Source organism: Mustela erminea, chromosome 18 (assembly GCF_009829155.1).
Source record: "Mustela erminea isolate mMusErm1 chromosome 18, mMusErm1.Pri, whole genome shotgun sequence".
Classification (NCBI taxonomy): domain Eukaryota; kingdom Metazoa; phylum Chordata; class Mammalia; order Carnivora; family Mustelidae; genus Mustela; species Mustela erminea.
This window is the reverse complement of record NC_045631.1, coordinates 12279824-12304279: the sequence shown is the minus strand read 5'-3', so window position 1 is coordinate 12304279 and position 24456 is coordinate 12279824. Positions and strand designations below refer to the sequence as shown.

Sequence of the window (24456 nt, the reverse complement as noted above, 5' to 3'; positions counted from 1 at the left end):
TCCCCTCTTACATTGAAGGGGGGCTATTCACTACTACCAGAAATATCTACTCTATGTCCTGGTTGAAAAGTGACACGATATTTAGAAGGAGTTTTTAAATAGCTCTGTGGTCTGAAGTTGGCCAAACTAGAAGCTGATAATCAGAGCCTGATAGGAAGTTTTCTTAGGCCTTCCCTAAGCTAAACGATACCATGTACCCAGACAAAGCAGCATCTGAAGCCTCTGTGAAAGGATTTATTAAACATTCCACAGATGAACAGTTCCAAATCCAGAAAACAGGAATATTTTGATTTCCATCTCAGTTGGAAAGCTCCTCCCTGATATAAAGAAGCAAACTGAGGATAATGCAGTTGGATAGGTGAACCAACTTATGATATCATTTAAGTTGCAACTCAATTCTTTGAGGAATTAAAGCAACTGTCCACATCTTATAAATCTTCATAAAACAAAAAATTCGGCTCCAGAAGCAATCTGAAGTCCATTTCTTTCTTCTTCTTCTTCTTTTTTTTTAACCAACATCAAACCCACCCCTATATCTCTTTAAAGCCTTCTAAGTATTGTGAAAATTTTGGCCTCGGGAAACAAAAGTCTTTCTTGGAGGCCTTTACTTTCTTTCCCTGTGCCTCTGTGATGTAAATGGTCTACCTGGTCTTCTCCGTACCTCTTATCTAGGCCTTCTCAGACCTGAGCCAAAGGCAGAGGCTTAACCCACTGAGCCACACCAGTGCCCCCCAAATGAAGTCTTCTTGACCTAGAAGTAACTTTGGGATTTTTTCAGAGGATCCCTGAAAATCCTAAAAATAAGAGAGATGTTCCCAAATTAGGCTTATTTGTTATGTTACATCATCATGGGCAGCATTGTCAATTCAGTGATACTAAACCTTCTTAGGTTCTGATATGTCCTAATGCAATATTGTCGGTCATAATTCCAGCTGTTATCTTAAATGGTGAATATCACAAAATAACCAAGTCTCCTGTTATTTCCATTACAATGAACTCTCATCTAATCTTTAACTCTGGGCAATTTTAAGTCTTCTGTCACTTACAAAGAGTTATCGTTTTATTCTGATGCTTTCACAGAAGTGTTCCTGGAAAGGACTATGACAAGTAAAGATTTCTTCCTTTCCCTTTTTTTTTAAGAGAATGGGGGAGGGGCAGAGGGAGAGAGACTCTTAGGCAGGATCATTAGCTGAACTGTAATCAGGAATCAGCCGCTTAACTGGCTGAGACCCCCAGGTACACCAACAAGTAAAGATTTCTCATAACTTCAAGGCTATAAAACTGAATTGAGGAAGAATTTCTAGAACTAATGGAAACACTGGATTCAAGCAGAATTAGTATTAATTACATAGGGCTGAATGAACTGAGGATGATTATAATTTTACATGACCTTTTGTGTGAAACACTGCTACTTCCTCAGTGTTCTGCTTTCATAGATTTAGGGAAACATTTTCACTTAAGTGCTCTATGATCTACAGCAATTTGGTAGGGCATACTTTTGTAAACAAAGATGAAACATTTACTTTTTCTCCCTACTGATCCCTCCAGAATTTGTAAACTCTATGGTATTCTTTTCATGGTAATATACTTGGTTATTTGTGTAAGTTCAATAAAAATCTGTTCTCCTTGTAACAGGACACAGATGGAAACACTGGCTATATTACCAAGGCTTTGACTGGAATGTCCTATTTTAGAAATATGCATGGACTCAGATGTGGCCAAAGAGATTTAAAGAACTACTTAGACAAATCGGGCTGGTACCTTGCTTACAGGTTTCCTGGAAGCCTTCCAGGTGAGTTAAGAAGGTCAATTCCTGGCAGGCCTGTGAGTCTCAGAACATTTGGGGGAAACATTGAGAAGAGAGAAAGTCACCCAAACTAAAGATACTGTAGGTAAAATCTAATGGGGAGTCCTTGGCTTGGCTTCCCGGCTTCAGGCAAGAATTCAATCTGAGATTACTTATGCAAAGTTCCAGCAAAGCAGTCTTTAAAAGGGCTTATACAGTCAATCGCTATTCTTGCCGCACTTATAAAATCAGGGTAAGTTTAAGGCAAACAAAGTAATTTTATTGTGATGATCTTTAAAAAAAATAGGAATAACTGTAGAGACAAAAACTGTGTTTGCATCTTTGTAGATATTAGATTCTAAGCTGTAAATGTCTTTGAGGTTTTGCTCCATACCTGTTTATAAGTGACCTGGACTGGCTCCTGATTTCTAGTTTTTGCAAATATCTGGCTAGGACTCTCCAAACCATTGTTTCCTATTTTCAGCCATCCTTCTGATTTGGAATCACTAAGAACAAAGACAGTTCTCAAGGGCTATTCCAAGTCCTCCTCACTCCCTAGATGGCAACCAAACTGCAGGCACCTGAACCTTGGGTCCCCATCTCCAAAATAAAAGGGCCCCTTCAGACTCTAGGAGACACAGAGCAGCTGGAGACCTCAACATCAAACTGACAAGGAAGTAGCTGACATCAAAGTGGACTGCTTCCACCCAAGATGCTGGATCAAGACTTCATTCTTTAGGCATGAAATGAAATTCTTTCCTCTTCCTTTACGCTACTCTGGCACAGGTCTGGAAAGAAAGCTACCACCTGTATCTCTCAAGCCATTCATTACTAAGGGAGGGCAGGGGGCTGGATATCTTTCAGATTGCTGGATTTAATAATTAAAAGAGCTCTTTACCAGTCCATGATACTGGAGACCCCCTGGCCCTCCCTGTGACCAATTTCCCTTCTATTCCCAATGGACTCCCTGATCTTAGGAGTCACTTACACAATCCGACTTTTACCAGCGAAAACATCTAGTGCCTTGTTTTCACCTTTCAACGATTATAACTGTACTCGCCCAACTGGACACAAATTCCTAAGCAAATCGTAATACATTTGTATTCCCATGTTCTTGTGATTACCTAAATCAGACCTGCCCCCAATTATAAAAAGATCTCAGCAGCAACCCCCATCTCTGCAAGGTCAAAGTTGTTCTTTGTAATAGGGTATCCTCTGATGAGCCTGCAACTAAACAAGGAACTATCGGTGCTGTGGTCAGTGCCACTTATGCTCCTAGATGAATACGTCTGGGAAATCTGAAACCCAGCTATGGGAAAATCATTGAAAAAGACACTTCATTTAAAAAAAAAAAAATGTGACTCCTTCAGGGGAGGGCTTTCTCTGAGTTACTTGATTTTGGTCGGTTTGGGTCTTGGGGACCATGGATCCAAAACACACTCCAGACACTGGGAATTATCCTGCTTAAAATAACCATAGTAGTCTCCCTCAATGCACTACAGTCTCTTAAACGCATGTCTGCAGCCGCTAACCACAAAGTGAATGATCTCCTTAAGACTGGACCATCAGAATGCAATGAAGAGGATAAATGCCTTTGAAAAATGTGAACATGAAATTGTGACTTGTGAGTACCATATTCAGCAAAAAACGTCATGACGTGTGACAACCATGGAGAAACAGCAAAAACTCCAAGAATTTGAGCAGTAGCTGGGAGTGGTGCTAAGGTTTTAAATTTTGATCATGCCACTCGGTTAAGCTGAGAATCTGAACAAAAGTGGGGGGATTGTGGGGTACCTGGCTGGCTTAGTTAAAGTGCCACTCCCAACCCCAGAGCTGCACACTGGGTAGAGATTACATAAGGAAAGAGGTAAATAAATAAAATTTAAGAAAGGGGAGGTTGGGGGCAATTGCTTAAAAAAAAAAAAAAAAAAAAAAAGAATAAAAAAATTTTAAAAAAGATAACAGGCCCAGAATAGAGTCAATTGTGCTATGCCTAAGTCACCAAATGGTGGTTAGACTTACTTAGTTTCAACTTCTCCCAGGAGTAGAATCTTAAACTAATCAAATTGGAATTACTAGTCAGCACCAGTGGGGTAATCTACCTGAGAGACCTCTGCTGGCTGTCAAAGGAAGGTGACCTTGTCCGAAACAATGCACTCTTTGCTACTGTTAACTTGTTCTGGCCTCTTCTGCCTATAAAAGTCCTTTATTTTGTACAGCTCTTTGGAGCTCCTTTCTGTTTGACAGATGGGATGCTGCCTGATTCATGAATTGTTGAATAAAGCCAAGAAGATCTTCAGAATTTACTCAGTTGAATTTTTTTTTTCTTTTCTCTTTTCTTTTGTCCTTCCTTTTTTTCTTTTACACAGTATTAACGTGTCACCAAATCAGAGGCCTGTCATCCCAGGGACACCCAGGCAAGTGCACCAAGGTCACCTTACAGGAAGGGTTTTTACTTGCATTCTGGGCTAATGGCAGAGAGTCAAGGGGAAGCAAGGGCCTCTGAGCCCAAAAGATTGAAATCTAACCGAAGACTAATGTCTAACTCTATAAGGAAAAAGAGGAAAGGGGCTCAAATTCTGAGACCCTGCCAAGAGACCAACTTTTACTCAGAGAGGGCTACCATTAAAAATGGATCTCTGAGGATTTCTGCATCAAAGAAGGCTGAAGCCCAAGTGTAGAAGGCTCGGGGCTCCTGGGCCCTCTGCTCCTCTCTGACCTCTGGTGCCCTAAGCTTCTGGGGAATCTCCTCCAGGCACAAAGCTTGTTTCCAGGCCGGTGGGGGCCGCAGCTGAGGGAGCACAGCAGAGGGCGAGCCAGCGCAGGAAGCTCAGGCAGCAGCGGCAGCGCCTGGGAACCACAGGAAGCTCTTGTCACCGCTCGGCCTGGTCAGGCAGAGGGTGTTGCGTGCCCCGCCATCCTAGATGGGTTTGGGGAAGGTTCCAGGCCCACGCACAGAGCTAGGTACCATCACTTGCAGAATGAGAGCCCCTCCAACTGACCCAGAAAGTTGCAGGAAGGCCTCGAGGAACAGCGGCCCACCAAGGCCCATGCGGCTTACATGCTGCAGGCCTGCAGGGCTGCCAAGAGAGGAGACAGCCGAGGAAAGGAAAGTGGCGCTTAGTGCAGCCTCTGCACACAGCGGGGGGTTTCTGGGCTTGTCAGCCATGGCTTATTTCAGCTTATCTGGCAAAGCGAGTTAGTGGCCTGTATACTGGCTCCCGAGGTACTGCAGGCATGGCTGCAGAGGTCTCCCTGGGCTGGCAGACGGCACAGAGAGGAGACACCTGCACCTCGGCTCCGCTTCCCCTCCCCAGGTTCCCAGCTGAGGGGACGTGAGGACCACACAAGAGCCAGTGCTGGTGTCAGTCACCAAGAACTCAACAAGGGCTACGGCCTCCCCAGGCTGGTTCAGCAGTGACTCACCATCCAGGAAACATTCTAAAAGCTCTGGAGCAAATGCGAAGAGCAGAGAGGATCGGCCCGTAAAGGCTCCCTTCAGGGCCACGGCTTGTCAGGAAACCAGCCCCCACTGTCTCCCCAGCTGGGCTCCCAGGCAGCCGGGCTTAGCGGCCACTCTGGATAGCTGCGGCGGACGTCCTGCCAATATGCAGTTCTGCTCTATTCAACCAGGACCCAGGGATCCAATCAAGCACAGGGAGGGCTACTTGGGACCAGAGCGCAGGCCTTGCAAAGTGACAGCAGCCAGTCAGATGTCATTAGGGTAAGAAAGTGACATTACAGAGTTAGGATGCAGAACTGCTGGGCTCCAGGGGTGCCAGTACCCAGTGAAAACCCATGTCATGGTTGCGAGGAGCATGCAGAAAGTAAAGTCCCGAAGATGCTGTCTACCCCAGGAGGCTAGACAAGAACAAGTTCAAAGCCAAGCAGGTATGCTGAATGTTAATTCTTTGGTCTGCTGCTACCCCAGGGCCTAGCTGCCCACTCAGGAGCCTACAGGACCTGCGGTCTGCCCACTGGCCAGCGTGAAGTCTCCCCTGCCCTGGCCCACAGGCCTCCTCAGTGTTGGCAAGCTCCTCCACTGATATATTTACTCAGGTGCTTGACAGCCTTGGCCCTCTCCTGGTCACATCAGGGAGAGGGCTCTCCCAGTTAAAGGCCCAGAGTGGAGGTATGTCCTGGCTCTGCTGTACCAGTCTGTTGCCTTGAGGAGTCTCCCCACTTCTGAGCTCCCATCTCTATGTCCACACACTGGGATATGACACAGGACCTCTCTGGTTACTAACCAAACAAGAAGACAGCCAAGTGCTTGGAGATCACCTCCCAGGCAATAGGTCAGCTTCCTTCTCCCTCTGTCTAGGAATTAGGCACATCTGCTTTCTTCTCTTTTTAAGACCAACAACTCTGGGCATCTCCTCCTTACTCTGGAGGTGGTCCCCGGGGCTTTGGGAGAGCAGGTGTGTATTAAGGACAGGCACCCTGCTTGCGGCCAGCCCCTCAAGGGGGGAAGCCCGTTGCCACCCTGCCCCGTCCCCATAGCATGCCCTAATTCTGAGCTTTACTTAGGCTCCAGCAGGGTGGAGGGGACACTCAGAATGCTTTTGGAATTTAGGTCTGAATCTCCCCCCGCCCCCCACCAAAGTGAACTTCTTTGGAAACCTAATGAAGATTATGGCTTTTCTTTTCCCAGAAAAATGTACATATGGACTCTTGAATCATTTAGAGGGGTTCGTGGACCTTTGGCAGTTCATCTCTGGACCCGGGTGGGAACCCTGTTGTCAGGGCAAAGGCTCCATTTACTGACTCAGGGATGGAAGCTCCTATCAGAAGGGGGCACTCTAGCACTCTGGTCCAGGACAGGGCCTCAGACATGGAACCAAGCTCTCTCCCCAACTCTCGGGGAAGCACAGGGCCAGTGGAACAAGAAGGGAGGACAGAGCACTCCTCTCTTCAGACCATGCCTCTGTCCCAGTCCCTGTCCTAGGTCCCCTCCCTAAAAGTTGTGCCTCTCCCGAAGCTGCGTTCTGCCAGCCTCCCTGTTTCACATTCCAGCCAAGCTTGAATGCAGTGATACTCTAGGGCACCTGGGAACATCAAAGGCTACCCAGCTTCCCTGTGCTGCCCACCCCCACCGCCTTTCATGTCCTTCACCCGTGCCTAAGACTGGAGGGGCAAGGGGCGCTTCTGCCACCATCTGCCTCTCCAGACTGTTCCTGCCTCCATGGTCATCTCAGAGGACAGACATGGGCCAGGAAGGAAAAGATCCAGCTACACAAGGCCCAGGTGGCTGAGAACACACCAGGGGGGCCCTTAAGGTCTCAGTGCCAAGAGGCACTCACACAAAGCAGCCAGTCTCTGGCCCAGGGGTCTGGGTGTCCAGAGATGCTATGTTTCTGGCTACCGGGGCCTGAGAGTTCCGTGACTAGAATCTAGTGTCAAAAGGGAAAGCTTTCCCACATGCTCTGAAGGGAAAGGGAGGACAAGTGCACTCCTTCAAGGAAGGCTTAGGGAACGTAGAAATGTGTATGTCAAAGTGTGTGTGTGTGTGTGTGTTTGTGTGAAGTGTAAAAAGCACGTTATAAGGACACAGGAGAGAGTGAGTGAGCGTGTAGTGTAAAGGAGAATGTGAGTATACAGGAGAGACTGTGTACAGGTGGGGGAGTGTGTCCATGGCACGTGTGGTCCTATAGCCCACTCCTTACCTCCTCTCGTTGCCAAACAGACGGGCCACCTCTTCCCTGCCAGGGCTCCGGGCCCGAGTCCTACGCTCCAGCCGCCTTCTCTCCACCTGGAAGGCTTCTCGGTGGCTGATCCTGACGGCCTTAGGGACGTCGGCCAGGGCGGCATACTGCCTGCTGGCTTTAAAGGCAAAGGTGCGCCCCGGTCTCTCTGTTCCCCGCCCCCCAGCGCTGTCGGAGTCCATGTGGGTGGGGGGCCGGCTGGCCACGTCCAGGGAGCCAAGAGAGCTGCTGCAGACCATTCGGCTGGGGGTTCGAGAACCTGGGGAAGGAAGAGGATGACCAAGCTCCTGGGAGGGCGGTCCGGGGCCACTATACCTGTTGTTGGGGGTGCTGGGGCTGGGAGGGGAGAGTGGCGGGGGCAGCTGCTGCTCTTCGGCCTTCAAGTCCTGCTTGGTCTTCTCCAGGGAGAAGTAGCCGCTCTCTACCCGGACTTTGCGGCCACAATCCATGCGGTCGCTGCTCATGGTGCTCTCCTCTGGAAGAGAGAAGGGGGAGTCAGGAGATGTACTTAGCCTGTTGCCACCTTTGGTTTCTGGGGACTTTTTAAACAGCCCATGTAGATCCAAACAGGGGCCATCTCTCTACCTCCCATTCTCTGCAGCCACCCGTACAGGGCTCACCCAAGGGCAGAATCATGGGACAGAAATGAAATATCCTTCCCACACATGCGCCTCATCCGTCTCACTCTAAGCTGGCAGCATCTGCTACACTGTCAGGGGATACCCAAGCTTCTAGTCTGGGGGCCAGTTTGGGAGAGCAGGATCCCCGCCCAGGAGAGATGCCCACTAACAACCACTTCTTACCAAACAACAAGGAGGAAATCAAGGGCTAACTGGCCGTTCAGCCTGTTAGGGCATTTGGGGAGGGAAGAGGCAGAGGACTTCCGCAGGAACAAGAGGAGTGCATGGGACTACCCATGAAGGACTCAGGCTGCTTCACCTCCAGCTGCTGCTAAATGTATTTTGGCCTGAATGAACTGGGTCAGTCCCAACTGTCCCCTTGTCTTTAATGAGCTGGACAAAATGCAAATAGGAAAAGCCAGCCTATGTCATGCAGATCCCTCTGGGGCCCAGAGCAGGGAGGTGGAGACTGCTGCCCTGCTTCTGCTCGGGCGATTCCAAAGTGCTAAGTGGAGAGAGCAGAGCAAAGCCTCCCAGGCCCCTGGGGGCCTGGCAGGATGGCACAATGAGGAGAAGGATGAGGCTGCGCTCAGGACACACTGAGCTTCCAGGTTCCAGGCCAGGAACACAGGGCGGCCATGGGGGCAGGAACCAGAGGCCTCCCTCCACAAGCCTCATTCCAGAGGGTCTGATTCTCACAACACACACCCAGGGCTGAGACAGCAGGTGCTACCTTCCTCCTTTACAGATGGGACTTAAGAGCCAGAGGGGCAAGGCCAAGGCCGGAGCCCAGGAATCCCAGCCCCACCCAGGCCCAGGCCCTGCCAAGTGCTGATGGACACAGGTGAAGGAGCCTGAGGCCCGGGGCTCAGTGTCTCTGAGTTCTCAGTGCCAGCTGCATTGGGATGGTCGCCTGCTCCAGCACTGTGAGACTGGCCACCAGAACAGGCGTGCACATAAGCCATTCCGGCTCCCACTTACCATCTTTGCTCTCCAGCCCAGGTTCCCTCAGGGTGCTGGCAGCAGGAGGCTGGCTCGGGCTGGGACTCTGAGCGGGACTGAGGCTGCTCCCATCAGGCTGGTCCTTGGCCCTCATTTCTTCCTGCCAGAGTGTAGACTTGGTGGTGGGGACCTTCTCGGCACTGGGAATACTGCTGCTACTGCTGCTGCTAGTGACAGCCACCTTGGCTGGCCCTGGTTCCTAAGGGAGAAAGCAGTGTGTGTGTGTGCAGCCCCAGGGCACACAGCCTGGGCTGGTACACATGTCCTGGCTGCCTAGGCGCCTGGCTACGGGGGACGCCAAGGTCAACTACACTGTGTCAGAGGCCTGGAATCCCCAGAAGAGGAGACTCAGAGATATCTTGGTCAGGGCAAAAGCTCCACCTGGATGGCCCTGTGGCCTTTGTCTTCCACAGCCCTAGACCGTATACCCGAAATGCTGGGTCCCACCAGCCTCAGGCCAAATTTGGCACATACATGAGTGAATATACAGGGTTTCTGCTTGGAGCTCTGATGCGTGACACATGCGAGCTCTCCCTGCCAACAAAACCAAAGAGCCCAGAGCAGCTGACCAGGCATTAAAGGTGAGATAACAAGTGACTGGCTCAGAGTTCATCATTTCCAGACTCACAGGTAATTAAGACACGAGTCAGGAAAGATGGGACAGGGCAAAGAAAGAACACACCATTGAGATGGCCTGCTGAGTGAATGCAAAGCAGGTGTTCATATAGACCCCAGGCCGGAGCCAGCCCTTGGCCTTCCCTGCCTCCCACTTCTGGGTCCTAGAAAGCTAAAATGCGACACCTGGGACACTACGTGAAAGAAAGAGTCATCAGATATAACCCAAACATCCAATCTATACTCACGCCCTCCCACCTGCGCAGCCGCACAAACTAGATGGCAGCTTGTAGCCCAGATGGGAACGGTGTCCATCCCATCTCTCCCCAGATCAGAGCCGGTGCTGCTCTGTGGGAGAAGCATTCGAGTCCACTTCCAGAGCATGCGGAGAACCTTAACTCAACAGCCCAAACCTAGAGTCCAGACTAGGGCAGGGCTGGGATGCCAGCTGCAGAGGGCACTGCCGGCAAGAGGGCTTTGGAGCCTCTCAAAAATTGGGCGCCTGGGTGGCTCAGTCATTAAGCCTCTGCCTTTGGCTCAGGTCATGAACCCAGCGTCCTGGGATTGAGCCCCGCATCAGGCTCCCTGTTCGGCAGGGTGCTTGCTTCTTCCTCTCCAGCTCCCCTGTGCTTGTGTTCCCTTTCTTGCTGTCTCTCTCTGTCATAAGAAGAAGAAGAAGAAGAAGAAGAAGAAGAGGAAGAAGAAGAAGAAGAAGAAGAAGAAGATGATGATCTGTCCTAGAGCTGTCTTCCACCAAACATGGGGGATAATATACAAATCCTCACCTTCCACCACATACATCCTGGTGGCCAAACCTCATTTTTAGAAACCTACCTTAACCCAATTCTGAGTAGGGACCATTGGCAAGGCGGACACAGGTTCTGTGTCCATGAATCACCTGCACAGACCCGGTATCGACCAGCAGGCTGTCTGACAGCCACTGAGCACGGACTGCGTGCTGGGCTCCGGGGCACCACTGCACTCTCCCGTTCTCCCCAACATACCCCGCAAGGGAGGCTGCCTGGGTTGAGAGAATGGCCCACCAGGCTCACAAGGACGTACCCACCAGAGTGAGGCTTCAAGCCCCTTCTACCACCTGATACCCTCAGGAGCAGTAGCACGGTGGTGGAGGTGCTTTGGATGGGCAATCTAAAGGACCCACTGAGAGGCCATGGCACCAGGTATCACAATGGGAAAAGACAGGCATTTTATCAGGTTCAAAACTTTCCTTAGCCTTGCAAGGATTCTAGGACTCATAAGATGGGTAAAGAAAAAGAAGCCTCTTCCCACGGACCCAGGACATGCCCAACTGCCCATTTGGTCAGAGCCACCCACAGACCTGGCTCCCAGGAGAGTCCCTATAGCTCTGACCCACTTTGCAAGAAGTGGACTTCTTAAAATATAATGGCAATGGTTTTGGACAGTTTCCTGAGGGCTCCAACAGAACCAGGCTCTCACGATCTCAGGAGAGCTGGCCCTAGGGCCACCTGGACCTCCAGTCAACATACTGCCCTCAATCCTTGTCCCAGCAATGCTTCCCTCAAGAAGAAGTCACTCCAGGTCCCCCTACCATGGCCCATTCCAACAACGGAGTCTTCTGTTCAAAGGCCAGAAACCAGAGGCTGGGCATGCTCTGGTGGGCTCGGGACAGAGCTGTGTGGGGTGATGTGAAGACTGGTCTTGGTGAATCCATCCCCTCTGTGGAAGACAGCCTGCGCCCAAGTGTACGTAGAGGTTGCCAGAAAGGGCCAAAGAGGAAGAGGCAGGTGGCTGTGCTTTGGAGGGGGGCGGCCTAGGCTGCCAGAGCCCTTAGCCCCATGCTATGGGTCAAGTGCCCATGGCATATGCACAGCCCTTTCTGGTGCCTGGGTAATCCCCATAGCGAAGGGGTGGGCTGGCAGGGAAATTCTAGGCCTGAGATCCAGTGAGCCATGACAGGGAAACATACATTTCTCAGCACCACATGGCTACACACACCCCCTTCTGGCTCCTACACGCCTCCCAACCCACACACCTGGCAGGGGATACAGGCGGCCCCTGACCTTGTCAGAGTCCCAGGTCTGGGATCTGGGGAGAGGGTGGTAAGATCTCCATCCTTCCTGTCTTAGTCACACCCAGAGTAAATCTCCTCCTCCTCCTCTCTAGACATCTCAGTATCAAGGAAAGTCTTCCCTCTTGGAGTAAACAGCGGCTAAGCAGCAGCTCTGGAAACCACACCTCTCAGGCCTCAGAGGCCCTGGCCAGGGCTAGACTGTCTCCTTGGTGTCCTGGCTCTGCCGGGACCCCTGACCCTAGCCGATAGGCTATCTGCTCCCCCTGCAGCCTGACCCTCACCCTCCTGCAGGGCCTGCTCTCAGAAAAGCACTCAAAGAGCGGACTATGACCGGAACTCCCAACTGCTCAAGACATCCTTGTTCACGTGGGACCCTGTGGATGCTCCTGCCTGAGTTCTCAGGGCAGGGCACAGCACAGCAATGCTTCCTCACCCTACTGATTTTATCCAGAACTCCCTCAGGCCACAGAGAAATGAGACCAGATATGCGGTCTTGGGTTCTGGCCTCTACAGGGGCCCTGAAAGCTTTAGGCTCCCCTCCGTGCTCCATTTGGGGCATCCAAACACCTTCAGCATCAGACTGTGGAGCGGAGTCCTGCCCAGAGATCCCCAACTCTTCTCTGGAGAGACCCCACGTGACCTTCTGACACTGAGTCACAGGGAGATGGGCCCCAGATGAAACCAGTGGAATCATATGTGATGTTCCTGGGAGCAAGGGGCAGAAGGAAAAGAGCCCTGCCAGGCTGGGTCTGCAGGGCTCAGAAGGGGAATAAGCAGAGCAGGCGGGGACACCTGGGTTCTAAGAGACCTCAGAGAAGTGGGTCATCTCCTCACCGTGTGATCACGGGGCTCCCACTACCGACTGTAGAAGTGAAGCGCAGCCGTGGCTGGCCAGCACTATCTGGGGAGAGGGACAGGCAGGCAGGAGGGACACAACCAAGTGCCCTGGTCTGGGCCAAACATGTCTCCTGCACGCAAAGTCACCTGACCTGGAGGCCAGAGCTCCGTTCCAGCACTGCTTCCACGGCATCACTACAGAAATGCAGAGCGAGCCTACATGCCATTACTCTGCCTGGGGTTATTCTCTCAAACCGGGCAGTGCTGGGGCATTTGTGTGCGTATCTGCTGTTCCCCAGCAGGAAGTCCCACTTTCAGCCTCCAGGAAGGTCTCTGACTGCATTTTGCTGACTTCTCGCCAGGTATGCTACCCTCCAGGGGATGCTGGCCTGAGGCTCGTTGGGGAGGGTGGACAGAGGGCAAACAATGACCATCAGCTTAAAATGGGCCCAGGGCTGCACTCCCTCAGGACCTGTGCATGGCAGGGCCGGAGCAGGTGGGTGTGGGTTGGTGGTGGTGGTACCCAGGCCAGCACACACCCCCTGGTCCTGCCTGGACAGACCTCTACCACTCGGTGAGGCAGACAGCAGCCACTAAGGACTGCTGAGTCCCCAGGGGTGGTTCAGGTTCCATCATGGGCTGGCTCGCTGCCAGACTCTGGGCCTTGCAAGATGCCAAAGGGACCCCCATTCCCATCCTGCTCACTCTTGGGGGTTTCTGTGAGGCTCCATCAGGCAAGGGAAAGCACTCGGTAACACTGAAGTCTGGAGCAGAGAGGAGCATTCGCTGAGCACCCATCAAGGGCTCATCCCTTCCTTCCATGCCCACAACAACCCTGTAACTGGGTGTCCAAAGGCCCATTCTGTAAAGCAGTTCACTGAGGCTCAGAAAAGTTAATTTGCTCCACCAGGGCCCCAGGAGTGTGAGGAGCATGGCAGGAAGACGGAGAGCCCTTCTGAGTGCCTGTGTCCCTGCAGACAAGGAGAGTGGCCTTTAGGGAAGAATTAGAGCTGATGGGACCTAACCAAGCCACCCCCCCACTTTGGTCAAATGGGAGTTAGAGCAGGGGCACAAAAGTCAAGGTCTTACCAGTTTTTTGGTCAAAGCCCAGAGCAGGAACAGGGTCCCCTGAGAGCTCCTCACTCAGCCAGGATGCTCTATGACCCTCCCTGCCTGCACAAGGATACCCACGTACAGCAAGCAGCCCCTCTGAGCAAGCCCTCTGTTCGCTAGCAGCTGGCAGGACAGCCAAGGAACGGACATGCTATCATACCGCCACTGCACACCGGCTCCCTCACTGCAAAGCTCCTGGGGTGGACCCAGAGCACATGAGTGAGGCCACCCTATCCTGCGGGGGGTCCTGCCCTGCGGCCTGGAGAGGAGCATGCAGGTCTTAGCCCACAGACCACTAGAGGGAAGGAGAGCCCATGCAGGGCTCATAACCACTTTAGCTGCACTGCCATCTGGATCCTTTTTCTCACCCCTAATTTTAGGCTGGGTTCTGGGGGAGCTCTTACTTCCTCCTAGCCCCACTGATGGACACCACTCTACCTACCTGTGGTGTGGGAGGCTCCACCTTCCGCTTCTTCTTTTGGTTCTGCTTATTGGTCCTGGGATAGACCATGAGCATCTCTAGCCATCTGGGGAGAGAAGAGGAGGGATCAGATCCCTCAGGACTTGGGAACCGTACTGGGTCGTCTAGGCAGTAGGCCCAATACTTCCTACTTGAGGGTGCCCATCCAGTGGCCAGGCCTCTGGGCAGTGGAGCAAGGGCAGAGCATAACCCAGACTTGAGCCAGCCACCGCTGGGGAAGTGCCGACAGTGCAGCCCAGGACAAGCACAAGCTGTGCTGGGACCAGGCCCAGATGCTGACCCCACAATGACCATAGTGCAGGTGGAGAGGGCCCTGTGACCAGCCCTAGATGTGCAGAGCACATCATAGTTTCCATCACTGACCCTATCTTTGGGTTTAGACTTGGCTTTAAAACTGTCCTCCCATGGTAGATTTGGCTAAGGCACAGATGGGCTGCTACTGAGTAGCATTTAGAGCTCTAGAGACAGGAAACCAGCAGCTGTGCTACCTAAGTTCTCTGTGGCAGGTCACTTCCAGGGGCTGAGCAGCTGACCTCCCAGACCCATTCACTCACCTCTGGGCCCTACCTGTACCCTGAGGGCTCTGGGCACCTTGGCTTTGGGGAAGACCCAGCAGAGCTGCCCAGGGACCCACTCCAAGGCCCACAGGTGGGAAAGTCCCCTCTGGACCAGGAGCAGGGAAGGCAGCAGGCGAGCATGGGAAGAGCAGTGGCTGAAAGCAGGAGGGCTGATACAGAGCTGGCTCTACTACTTTCTAACCACAACCCTGGGAGCTCCCTGTGCCTCTGGGCTTCAGTCTCCTCCTCTCTGAAAGCAGGGGGCAGATTAGGCCATAACACGTCCACTGCTTGCCTCACTGGAGGCCTTAACATCTGGAACGGTTGGAGGAGGGGGACAGGAGGAGCTGGTGGTGAAGGGTGCTCTCTCCAGAGGGGTAGGTACTGCAGGAGACTCTGGCCCCACTCTCCCCGGACCCTGAGGGTCTGTGCTGGGCCTGCTGTCACCCCAGGCCCGGGACGGTGGCTGAGCCGCAGTGTGAGGCAGAGCCTGTCCTGCCAGCACCAGCACTTGAGCCAGTCAGGAAGGAGGGCTCCTGTCTTTAGCACCCCGAGGTGCTTCTTAAATCGGGGACGGAGGGAGGAAGTTGGTCACAGTCGGTGACCTTCTAGGACAGCCTCAGGAGGGTATGCTGGTTTTGCTATTGAGAGCTGGGGAAGTGGGCTTGGGCGTGGGGAATCAGAGCATCTGGGGTGAGCGCAGCTCAGCTTCGTTCTGTATTTGCCGAGAGCTTGAACGACTCCGGGCACATGGAGACCTGAGGCGCAGGCCCTGTGGGTCACTCCTCTGCGGGCTGGCCCCGAACCAAGAGGAAGCATGACTGTGTCTGCAAGGCCAGCAGATGAGCAGACTCTCAGCGCCTCACTCACATAATCTGAGGAACTCACACACATGTGGGATTAAAAGACCTGCTTTCGGTCTGCCACAGGGGCTGACATTCCTTGGGCAACCCGGGAAGCTGTGTCTGCTGAAGACACCTCTCCGAGCTTTACTTAGGAGATGAGGAGAGACTGCTTCACAAAGTCCCCTCACCCTTCAGGGCCCCAGGAGCACGGGGGCGTGACAGACAGGTGCAGGTGGCCCAGCTGCTGTGAATTGGCAACACGAGCAAGCAGGCAAACCGGCGAGCCCGAGGGACGGGGCCTCGAGGGAAGAGATCTGCACCGCGGTGGCACTGCCGACTGGCCAGAGCTCGGCGAGCTCCTGTGCCAGCCTGAAGAAGGCTGCAGACTCAGGGCGGGCTGGGGCTGGCCAGGACAGATGACGGAATAAGTCCCTTGCACTAAGGTTTCTTACAGAAGCCCAGCAGGAAGCATGTAACACGTCCTTCGGATGTGTCACCGTGTAAAATACACGGAGGGAAGAGAGGCAAGGGGCAAATATGGACATGGGACTGGGGGTGGAAGTGAGTGCCAGGACACAGTAGGCTGGGTTCCGCAACTCTGACGGAAGAGCCAGGATGAGTGAGACCGAGGGGGGCAGAACTGTGAGGCAGGAAAACAGAGAAGGGGAAAGATCAGGCCCAGCTCAGCTGGAGTCCCCACCCCACCCCACCCATTCCTGCTTACATCCCACCTCCTCTGAAAGACCTGTGCTAAGTTGTGCCTCAAACATCCTGAAGGCCCATCCTGGCACAAGAGAGTGGGAAAGCGAACCACCAACTCTCTCCATCCAGCTCTGGATGAGAAGCCTCAGGCGGCTCAGGAGCCTCTGTTCAGAGAAAAACACAGAAAGAAGTCTGGATGGACTGTCTCTAACTACCCCTGCTCTAAGTCAGCCCAGACGAAGCCCATACCTCATTTGGGAGTTGGGTCTCAGGGTCTAAAAGCCCACAGGTGAGATTTTCTGGCAAAGGAACTATGCCAGGTGGTGAGGATGCCAAGGGAGGCATGCGTCCAAAGGTGAGAGGCAGAGGAAGGAGAGGAGATGGAGGCAGAAGTCTGTCCCCAGAGCACACTACCCGACGTGACTCTGTAAAGGAGGCCTAGTGTACCAGTGGGTTGTGAGGACAAAAATGCTGCTGCTGGGGGACAGGGACAGGTTGCCATGGGGCAAACCCTGCCTGATGGGGAGGGACGAGGACAGGGAAAGCTCTGCGTATGCCTCTGAGCCACCGCACAAACCTGGATGGCCCAACCAACATGCGGGACCCAGAGAACACACACATCTGGTGTCCTGGTCCACCAATGACCTTGTCTACTCAAGGTGCACAGGAATGGCAGTCCCCCATCCCTGTACTTGCAGTGTCCTTAGGAGAGGGGATCAGGACAGGCAGTCCCCTGGCTTGTGGTAGGTGCCTGATGGTAGGATTTGGGCCAACTGACAGAGGCTGTGTCAGCTGTCAATTTCCTCATGCCATGTAGCACACCACGACACCAATGACTTGGGTTCCCTGGCTCACATATGCCCCAGCCTGTCCTGGGGACCCTGGACACCCCTTCCCATACTTCGTGCTAATCAGGATCCTCCACTGGACCTAACACCTCAGGGGAGGGCTAGGTCTCACCCGAGGAATCCCGCGGGGCAGTGGCACCTCAGTGCAGGCTATCTGTCTGCCAGACAGGGCTGCAGCAGCAGGTGTGAGCCGGGAAAAGTGAGTGGTTCTCCGCTGTCCCTCATGCCTGTAGACTGCCCTTCATCAGGATTCTTGCATTTCTAGAGCTTTAGTCTCCCAATTGTAGAATGAGGGCTCTGTAAAAGTCCTCTCTCTGTATATTTAAAAAGAAATTTTTTTAAACTGATCTCCACATCCAGTATGGGGCTCAAGCCCACGTCCCCAAAATCAAGAGTCCTATGCTTCTCTGATTCAGCTGGCCAGGCTCCCTGAGCCCTCTACACTCCTAAACCATATAGTTCTAGAATTAAGAACAGGGAGAGGGAGAGGCCAAGCGGTCCTGCTGTTTGCCCCTAGGAATTAGAAATGCAAACCCTCTCTCTAAGCATGAAGGACTCAGGCTGAGCTGGCAGCCCCAGCAGAGGGTCCGCTGGTCACTCTACAGTGCAACTCTGGCCCTCGGCTCCAGCCCGGCACAGCGTGGATTTAAACTTCTGAACTCGGCAAAACCTGGGGACCTTCTGACCACTGTTCTCACTTCCTCATACAGCAGCCTTGGCCTGAGATCCTGAAGCTGAGCCAGTGCTCAGAGTTTTTTTACTTGTTGAAACCAAAAGGCTTCACCTTCTAGTTCCCTCCACTCTGCACTACAATAATCAGCCCAGGATCCCTAACCGCCCACCCCGACCACACCCCAATTCACTGTCTCAAAGCTTTCTCGGCCTTAAAGGACCAATGGGATTCTCCAAGATCCAGCGCCCGAGCTCCTGGCCAGGCATGCTGAGCCTGCTCACTGCGCATGTACTGTGGGGCTAGGTCGCACAGAGCTGGTAACATGCGCCCAGGAGTACGGACTTCTGGAAGGCACACGCTGTATGAGCTCAGCAGCATGGAGCTCTGCTCGCCTGGACTGTCAGCTACCTGAAAACCTGGGTCCCCTTCCACCTTCCAGGGCTTCCCCTAAGCTTCTGACCAGGGCAAGGCCAGGGCAGTGGTGTGACTCAGGGACTGTCTATTCTTTCCACCTGGACAAAGAAGCCAGGGTCTATAGCAGCACTGGAGTGACTGCTGTGTGTAGGCCCCAAGGACGAGGAATGGGACACAGCCCTCCACGCTCAAGGACCTACTGCCGGCTAAAGGAGGCCAGATGTGCGCCCAGACAATCTGCATCTTTCATAAAGCCAGCTGATGGTGCCAAGTGCCTCATGGGGGCAGGTTTCCTGCAAAAGCGGACACTCAGGCTGAAGGACGGCGGGGTCATTCCAAACTGAAGGCAGGGTGGGAGGGAAGGCACACAGCTGGTGGGCAGCACAGGGGTGTGCAGTGATAAGCAGCTCGGTAATGTGGGACACAAGGGTGGTGGGGGTGAGGCTGGAGGGTTGGGAAGGGGCCTCCTGGGCCAACCAAGGAACTTGCACTTCATAGGTGATGGGGCTTCGGGCAGGAGAGAGGCAAGGTCATGTGTGCTCTGGGGACTGAAACCCTCATGGTCGAGTGACACATGGGTGGAGGGTTGAGAATGGAGGTGGTGAGACCAATGAGAGGCTGAAGGAAGCTGCAGCAGCCCTGGAGGTGGGGCAGCACCAGCAGAGGGAGGGTCCCGGGGAAGTGGGACACGAGGAGAGTATGAGCACACAGGAATGACGTAAAGACAGGTGCAGGGTGAGGCCAGTTTCTGGTGTGGTGACCGGGTACATGGTGGCGGTGTGAAGAGAGAGGGGACTCAGAAGAGGGAACACGCGTGGGGAAGAAAGTGATGGCCATCTTGCCAAATTTGTGCCAGAGGGAACTGGCCCAAGAACCTGCTGGTATGCAGAGGTGCTGGGCAGACTCACCCGCTGATGATCTCCTTGGTTTCCGCCCGGATGAAATGTTCCTTCTCAGGGGTCAGAATGCACAAGGAGAACTTCTGACCTGTCCGGCCCTCCCCATCCACCACGTCTGTGCACTGGTTCATGTTGATGGTGCCCTGAGGCAGGGTTGTGGGCTGCAAAGAAGAAGATGGGGCAGGGGGTCACGCAGAGACGAGCACTCATGGGTCAGAGTATGGCAGCATGGGCTGTCCCCACACCCCCAGGCCCTCCCAGCCCTCTGGCAGCTGTGTAGATCCCCAGTTACAACAGGGGCACAGGGTGGTGCTCTGCCTCGTCCCCACCCTCATGGCCCCACTTTTGTCGTAGCCATCCCAGAGAGGAGAGGTGACAGGCCTGCTCTTCTCAGAGGACATCCAGCTGGACATTCCCTCCTAGCGGGAGAACAAGATCCTAGCTAGTAGTGGGGGAAGGGAGAGAGGCAGGAAGGGGACAGCTCCGTAACGACAGCTGGAAGGACAGAGGCAGCCAAGAGTCTGGTCTCCCAGGGGTTACAGCTCCGAGAGAGAGAGCAGTGAGAAAAAGCTCCAGAGGAGGTGGTTCCAAAATAGCAAGATTATTTTTAGAGGCACGGAGGGAACCGGAGAGAAGCCACATCCTGGAAGGCGGGCTGTGGGGCTGGCAGGCTGGAGCCACAGTTATCAGAGATGCTGTAGAGGCAGACTGAGCCCACTCAGGGCAGGTGACCCCCCACCACCTGGCAGGACTGCCCAGCCGACGCCGGAACAGCGAATAAAAACTTTTTCCTGTTCTGACACTGTTAGACACTGAAATGAGGAAAAGAACACCGAGAACAAGCAAAGAAGGCATTTAGAGGTTCCTGCTGGGGTGGGGGCAGCAAGGAGGACGTTCCTGGAGAGGATCTGTTAGCCCTGCACCCTCTGGCCTCTCACCTTCCCCCAAACAGGAAGGCACTCATGGGAGGGAAGTGAGGCACCAGGGCTGTCACCATCCCAAGGGCAAAGAGCTCCTGGCCTGGAGTCAGGCAAGGCACTACCCTAATGCCCCGTTCTGGTGGCTCTCCCAGCAAGGGAAGCCTTGGCCAGGACCCCTGATGGTGTGAGCGACGAGGTGGGGAGGCTGCCCGACTTCCCCGGCAGCTGCCAGCTTCCCTACTGAGTGGCCCCCAAGGATTCGGCACTTCCTGAGCTGGGTTCCTGACAAAGCGGCAGGGGAAGAAATAGCCCTGGTGGCCAGCTGGTGGCTGCTTTATCAGGTACCTCCCTCCTAAGGCTCTGAGGTAGGTCCTAGCCCTGCCTGGCTGCAAGCTCCCTGTTGCCAGGGCACGGGGAAGAGGCCTGCTCTGAAGGTCAAGATGCTGGGTTCGGTGTGAATGCCAAGCTCAGGCCAACTCTAACCGCTACCAGAAACCCTTCTTCATCTGCCAAACGAAAGGAAGCAGGAAGCTCCCAGACCCCCTCCAGCTGGAGTGCATATGAGCTTCCTGGTACTTTCCAGGCCAGCCCACCAGCATCTCTGATGCACTGCTACCTCCCTCCTCAAGTCCTGGTATCCAACTACAGAAGTTGGACCAGAGGAGCACTGAGTGCCAGAGCCCTCACCCAGCATGGCTGCTGGCTTTCTGGTCCGCAGGAGGGGAAGGAAGTAAGGTTCCCAACTCCCCAAACCCTTTCCTTATGGACCCTCTGGGCACAGCTCAGAATGCAGGTAGCAGGGCAGGTGAGCCAGCTGTGAGAGAACAGGGAGGCCTCTGACTTCAGCTGGGGCTAGGGGACGGGCCCGAGTCCCACTTGTGAGGGTGGGCCACACGCATGCTAGGATGCTCTTCCTCAGGAAAGCAGCCTTGGAGGGTCTCTCCTGGGCACTCCTGAAGAGTCCTTGAGCTGGGAAAGGGGGCTTGTTGGGTTATCCTGCAACCAACCAAAGGAGTTCTTCAGGAGCAGTGAACAAGGGGGGAGGCCTGGACCCACCCACTGGTCTTCTGGCTGGGGAGACCCATGAGCATGTAGAGGCTGAGTCCCCCTCCCCAGACGAGTGCTCCTCCACAGCTTCAAGAGAGCACCCCTCCAACCCAGGGCAAGGCCTCCTAGGCTTCCCCACCGCCTTGTTCCAGTTCCAGTCCTACTCTTCAGAATTTCTAATCCCAGGTCTTCTCTGGCATCATGCCACTGCCCCATCTGAACCCTCTTTGGGCAAACTAGGGGTCGTGGCCTCTGCTCTCTCAGCTCAGCCTCCCCACGCAGAGGCACACGCTCCCAGTTGGTACCGACAAGGCTCCCTGGGGTGGCTTCTCCCAAGGCTTCTCTGGGGTGGGTCCTCTTGTATATGAAAGAGGGACACTGACGCCACGGGTTGCTGTGAGTATTAGGGCCATGAGCAGGAACACAGAGCCCAGAGCGGGAGAGGGGAGGGCAGAGGAGCTCTTCCAGGGTGACTTTTCCTCCTTTGTCCTTGATAGCCCACCCAATGCTTGGACTCATGGGTGTCACAGGTGCCAATGTATGCCCACCTGTGACACAGGGATGCATGGATTAAGTTATCTGTGCCAATACCTTATAAACTATCACACACAGACACACACACAGGTAAGCTAAACAGTGACAGTAAAACAGGCCAACAGAAATTCTAATACTCTTTTCTCCCTATACTTTCTAGTGGGCCATCTGAAGGCACGTGCTCATCTTTAGAAACTACCATTCCAGGGCTCAGTGGTCATGAAACTGCTCGCCATTCCCTCATGCACAGTCACTGGGTTTGCTGGACACGTGGCCAGAAGCTAGTGATGAGATTTCCCAGCTAGCCTTGCAGCGGAACGGGGTCATGGGACCTAGTTACAAACCAGGCCCTTAGACATCTGACAACCTCTCTGGGCCTCAGTTGTTAACGTATACAAAATGAGTTCTCTCCCTCCTTCCAGAAGAGCCTTCAGAGGTGTCAATCAAAGGCAAAAACAACAAGCTACAGCTGCAGGAAATGAACATTTATTTACTACCTGTGTGTCTTGTGATTACAACCTCTCTCAGGCTTCCTTAAACACTATTCATGAGGTGGGCATAATCTAACCCTGTCGCATACAGGGAAGGGGGAGGAGAGGCAGGTGCTGTGGAAATAGTTCCTCCTGAGTCTCAACAGTGCCACCTGCCGTGAAGTTGCTCACTGTCTCAGGTGGGTACCGAAGGCCAGGCCCCGGGCCAGTGCGTCCTCTCACGGACGACTCCCAAACTCCTATGATGCTGTCTGTACCGCCACCCCCATTTGCCCCTTCGCTAGTCTGTGCTCAACCACAACTCCTGCACCCAGAGCTTGGGTGCTTTAGCCAAGGGCCTCCAGAGAGCCCCCAGGCCCAGGTGTGGCCCTCCCCACTTCAGAGCAGGAGCAGGTCATACCCGTCCATATTCTCAGCATGGATGAGAGAATGGATCCTTGACAACCCATCTCCCAGCTGGCCAGCCCCTCTGCTTGAAGAGCAAGGGCAGATATCTAGGCCGCAACCCAAATCCAGCCAGAGGGGTGCCCTCGCTCCCATGCCATCCGCAGAGACCCAGTTCCATCTGACAAGCTCCCTGCTCTCATTTCGCACCTCCAGCTGTGAAGAATCCAGGCCTCCTACCAGGCTGAGCGGCACCCAGTTTTGCTCGATTTCAAAAAAGGGATGGCTATCTGCAGGCCTTCGAGCTCAGCTGTGTTGCCAAGTTATGGGTTAACTCTTTAGCCAGCAATGTCACCAGATGGCCCTCTAGCCATCTGGGGGTTTCCAGTCCTCTTCTGGTCTCCACACGACACCAGCTAAGATGGCAGAGCTGCGGCAGTGTCAACGAATCCCCAGGCCGGAGACCACGTAAGCATGAAATGACCAAGCCGGAGGACTAAGACAAGGGCCTCTCTCTGGGGATGTGATGACATCCAGCCCTCCTGTCATCCGCCCAATGGCCCACAAAAGGCCAAGGAAACCTCTGTCCACTGTAGCTGGGCACTTGTCAGACGCTTGCTTTGAAAGATCCTCCCACAAAAGCCTTACCCCCTGGATACCCTCCAACCCCATCCCTGGCCCAAGCAGGTGCACTTTGGGGAAAACAGGTAGCCTCCACTTCTTGTTGGATCCTGGAAGTTTGGAAGGTAAGCTTCTCTCAGAGAGATAGAAGAGGAGAGTAGGACAGAAGTACAAAGAGGTGCCCTTTACAGCTACAGGTGGGGACCCTTTCCTCCAGGAAGCTGTGCTTATACAATCAGAGGTCAGGTAAAACTTGGATAGAATGGCCCACTTCTCCATTCAGATGGGTAAACAGAGACCCACAGAAACAAAGGCTTTCACCCAGGGCCAGGAAGTGCTCACAGAATCTCAAGGTCAAAAGTTCCTTTCAAGGTGAAGGCCAACGCAGTGCACTGCAGGTCCTGCAACAGTTCGTGTATTTCAAAACTATCTGTCCACGACTGACTGAGAACCACACATTTCATGCTGGGAAGAACAGGTGTATGGGCATGCACACACACAGAATGAAAAATCAGGGATCAAGACTTTTCCCACCTGTCCTGTACTCCGTATTATTGCTCCATCACACTCCCTACGACCCACTTAAGGAACAGGACAAGCAGTGCTATTCGTTGACAGCGGTCAGCCAGCACCTCTGTGCACTGCCAGAAGTAGGCGTGAGTATGCTCCAGGTAGGCCAAAAAGACTCTCCTTGCAGGAGGAGCCACCGGGGCAAGAATAATTCCAACTGTCTTCTAGGGTCGGCCAGGGCTCTGGATAAGAACTTACAGGTTCACCCTGATGACAGCCTCAGAAGGAAGGCACTGTAATGGCTTGTAAGTGGGGCCCAGAGGGATAAAGGGCCCTGGAACCCACTGGGGTCACCCAGGACAAGTGTGGCCCAGGGTTACTGCCGAACCAGTAGGATCAGACACGGCCTAGGCAGTAACACAAGCTCCCTTGCCCTCCTCAGAGAGGGGGAAAGCAGCTCCCATAAGCTCCTGTACAGAGGCTGGCGGGGCAGCCACACCAAAGGCTTGGTTAGGCCACCTGAGCCAGGTCCAGGGAGAGACCACATACATCCTTTCTTGAGGATTAAAGGAGGTCAGACCAGAATTTTCTGTGGAAGGAAGGTGTCCCGTGGGGAGCTTCTCTGAGTACTGCACCCCATGTCAGGCGCCCCTGGAACCCCATGCCCTGAGAGGAACACATGCTGGTCAGGACCACAGAGACTGTCTCTGGCTCTTCCTACTATCAAACTGCTCAGAGTCCTGACTTGAACGAATCATGAGTCCCTCTCACAAGAGGTGGACACCAAATGCCATGCAGGTGT

General features: G+C 53.7%; 1 protein-coding gene across 9 annotated transcripts in view; it reads right to left on the bottom strand.

Annotated features, from left to right (window-relative positions):
• The window catches only part of MPRIP (myosin phosphatase Rho interacting protein), a 141962-nt gene that overhangs the window by 40624 nt on the left and 76882 nt on the right, over positions 1 to 24456 (bottom strand). For 8 of the 9 annotated variants that reach the window (XM_032320710.1, XM_032320709.1, XM_032320708.1 and 5 more), the window contains exons 4-7: positions 19157 to 19308; positions 14171 to 14255; positions 9090 to 9309; positions 7804 to 7963 (exon numbers count right to left, since the gene is read on the bottom strand). In XM_032320710.1, coding sequence (XP_032176601.1) covers positions 7804 to 7963; positions 9090 to 9309; positions 14171 to 14255; positions 19157 to 19308 — 617 coding nt within the window. Of the gene's footprint in view, positions 1 to 7449; positions 7964 to 9089; positions 9310 to 14170; positions 14256 to 19156; positions 19309 to 24456 lie in introns of all 9 variants that reach the window. The other variant, XM_032320707.1, reaches the window with a different exon arrangement.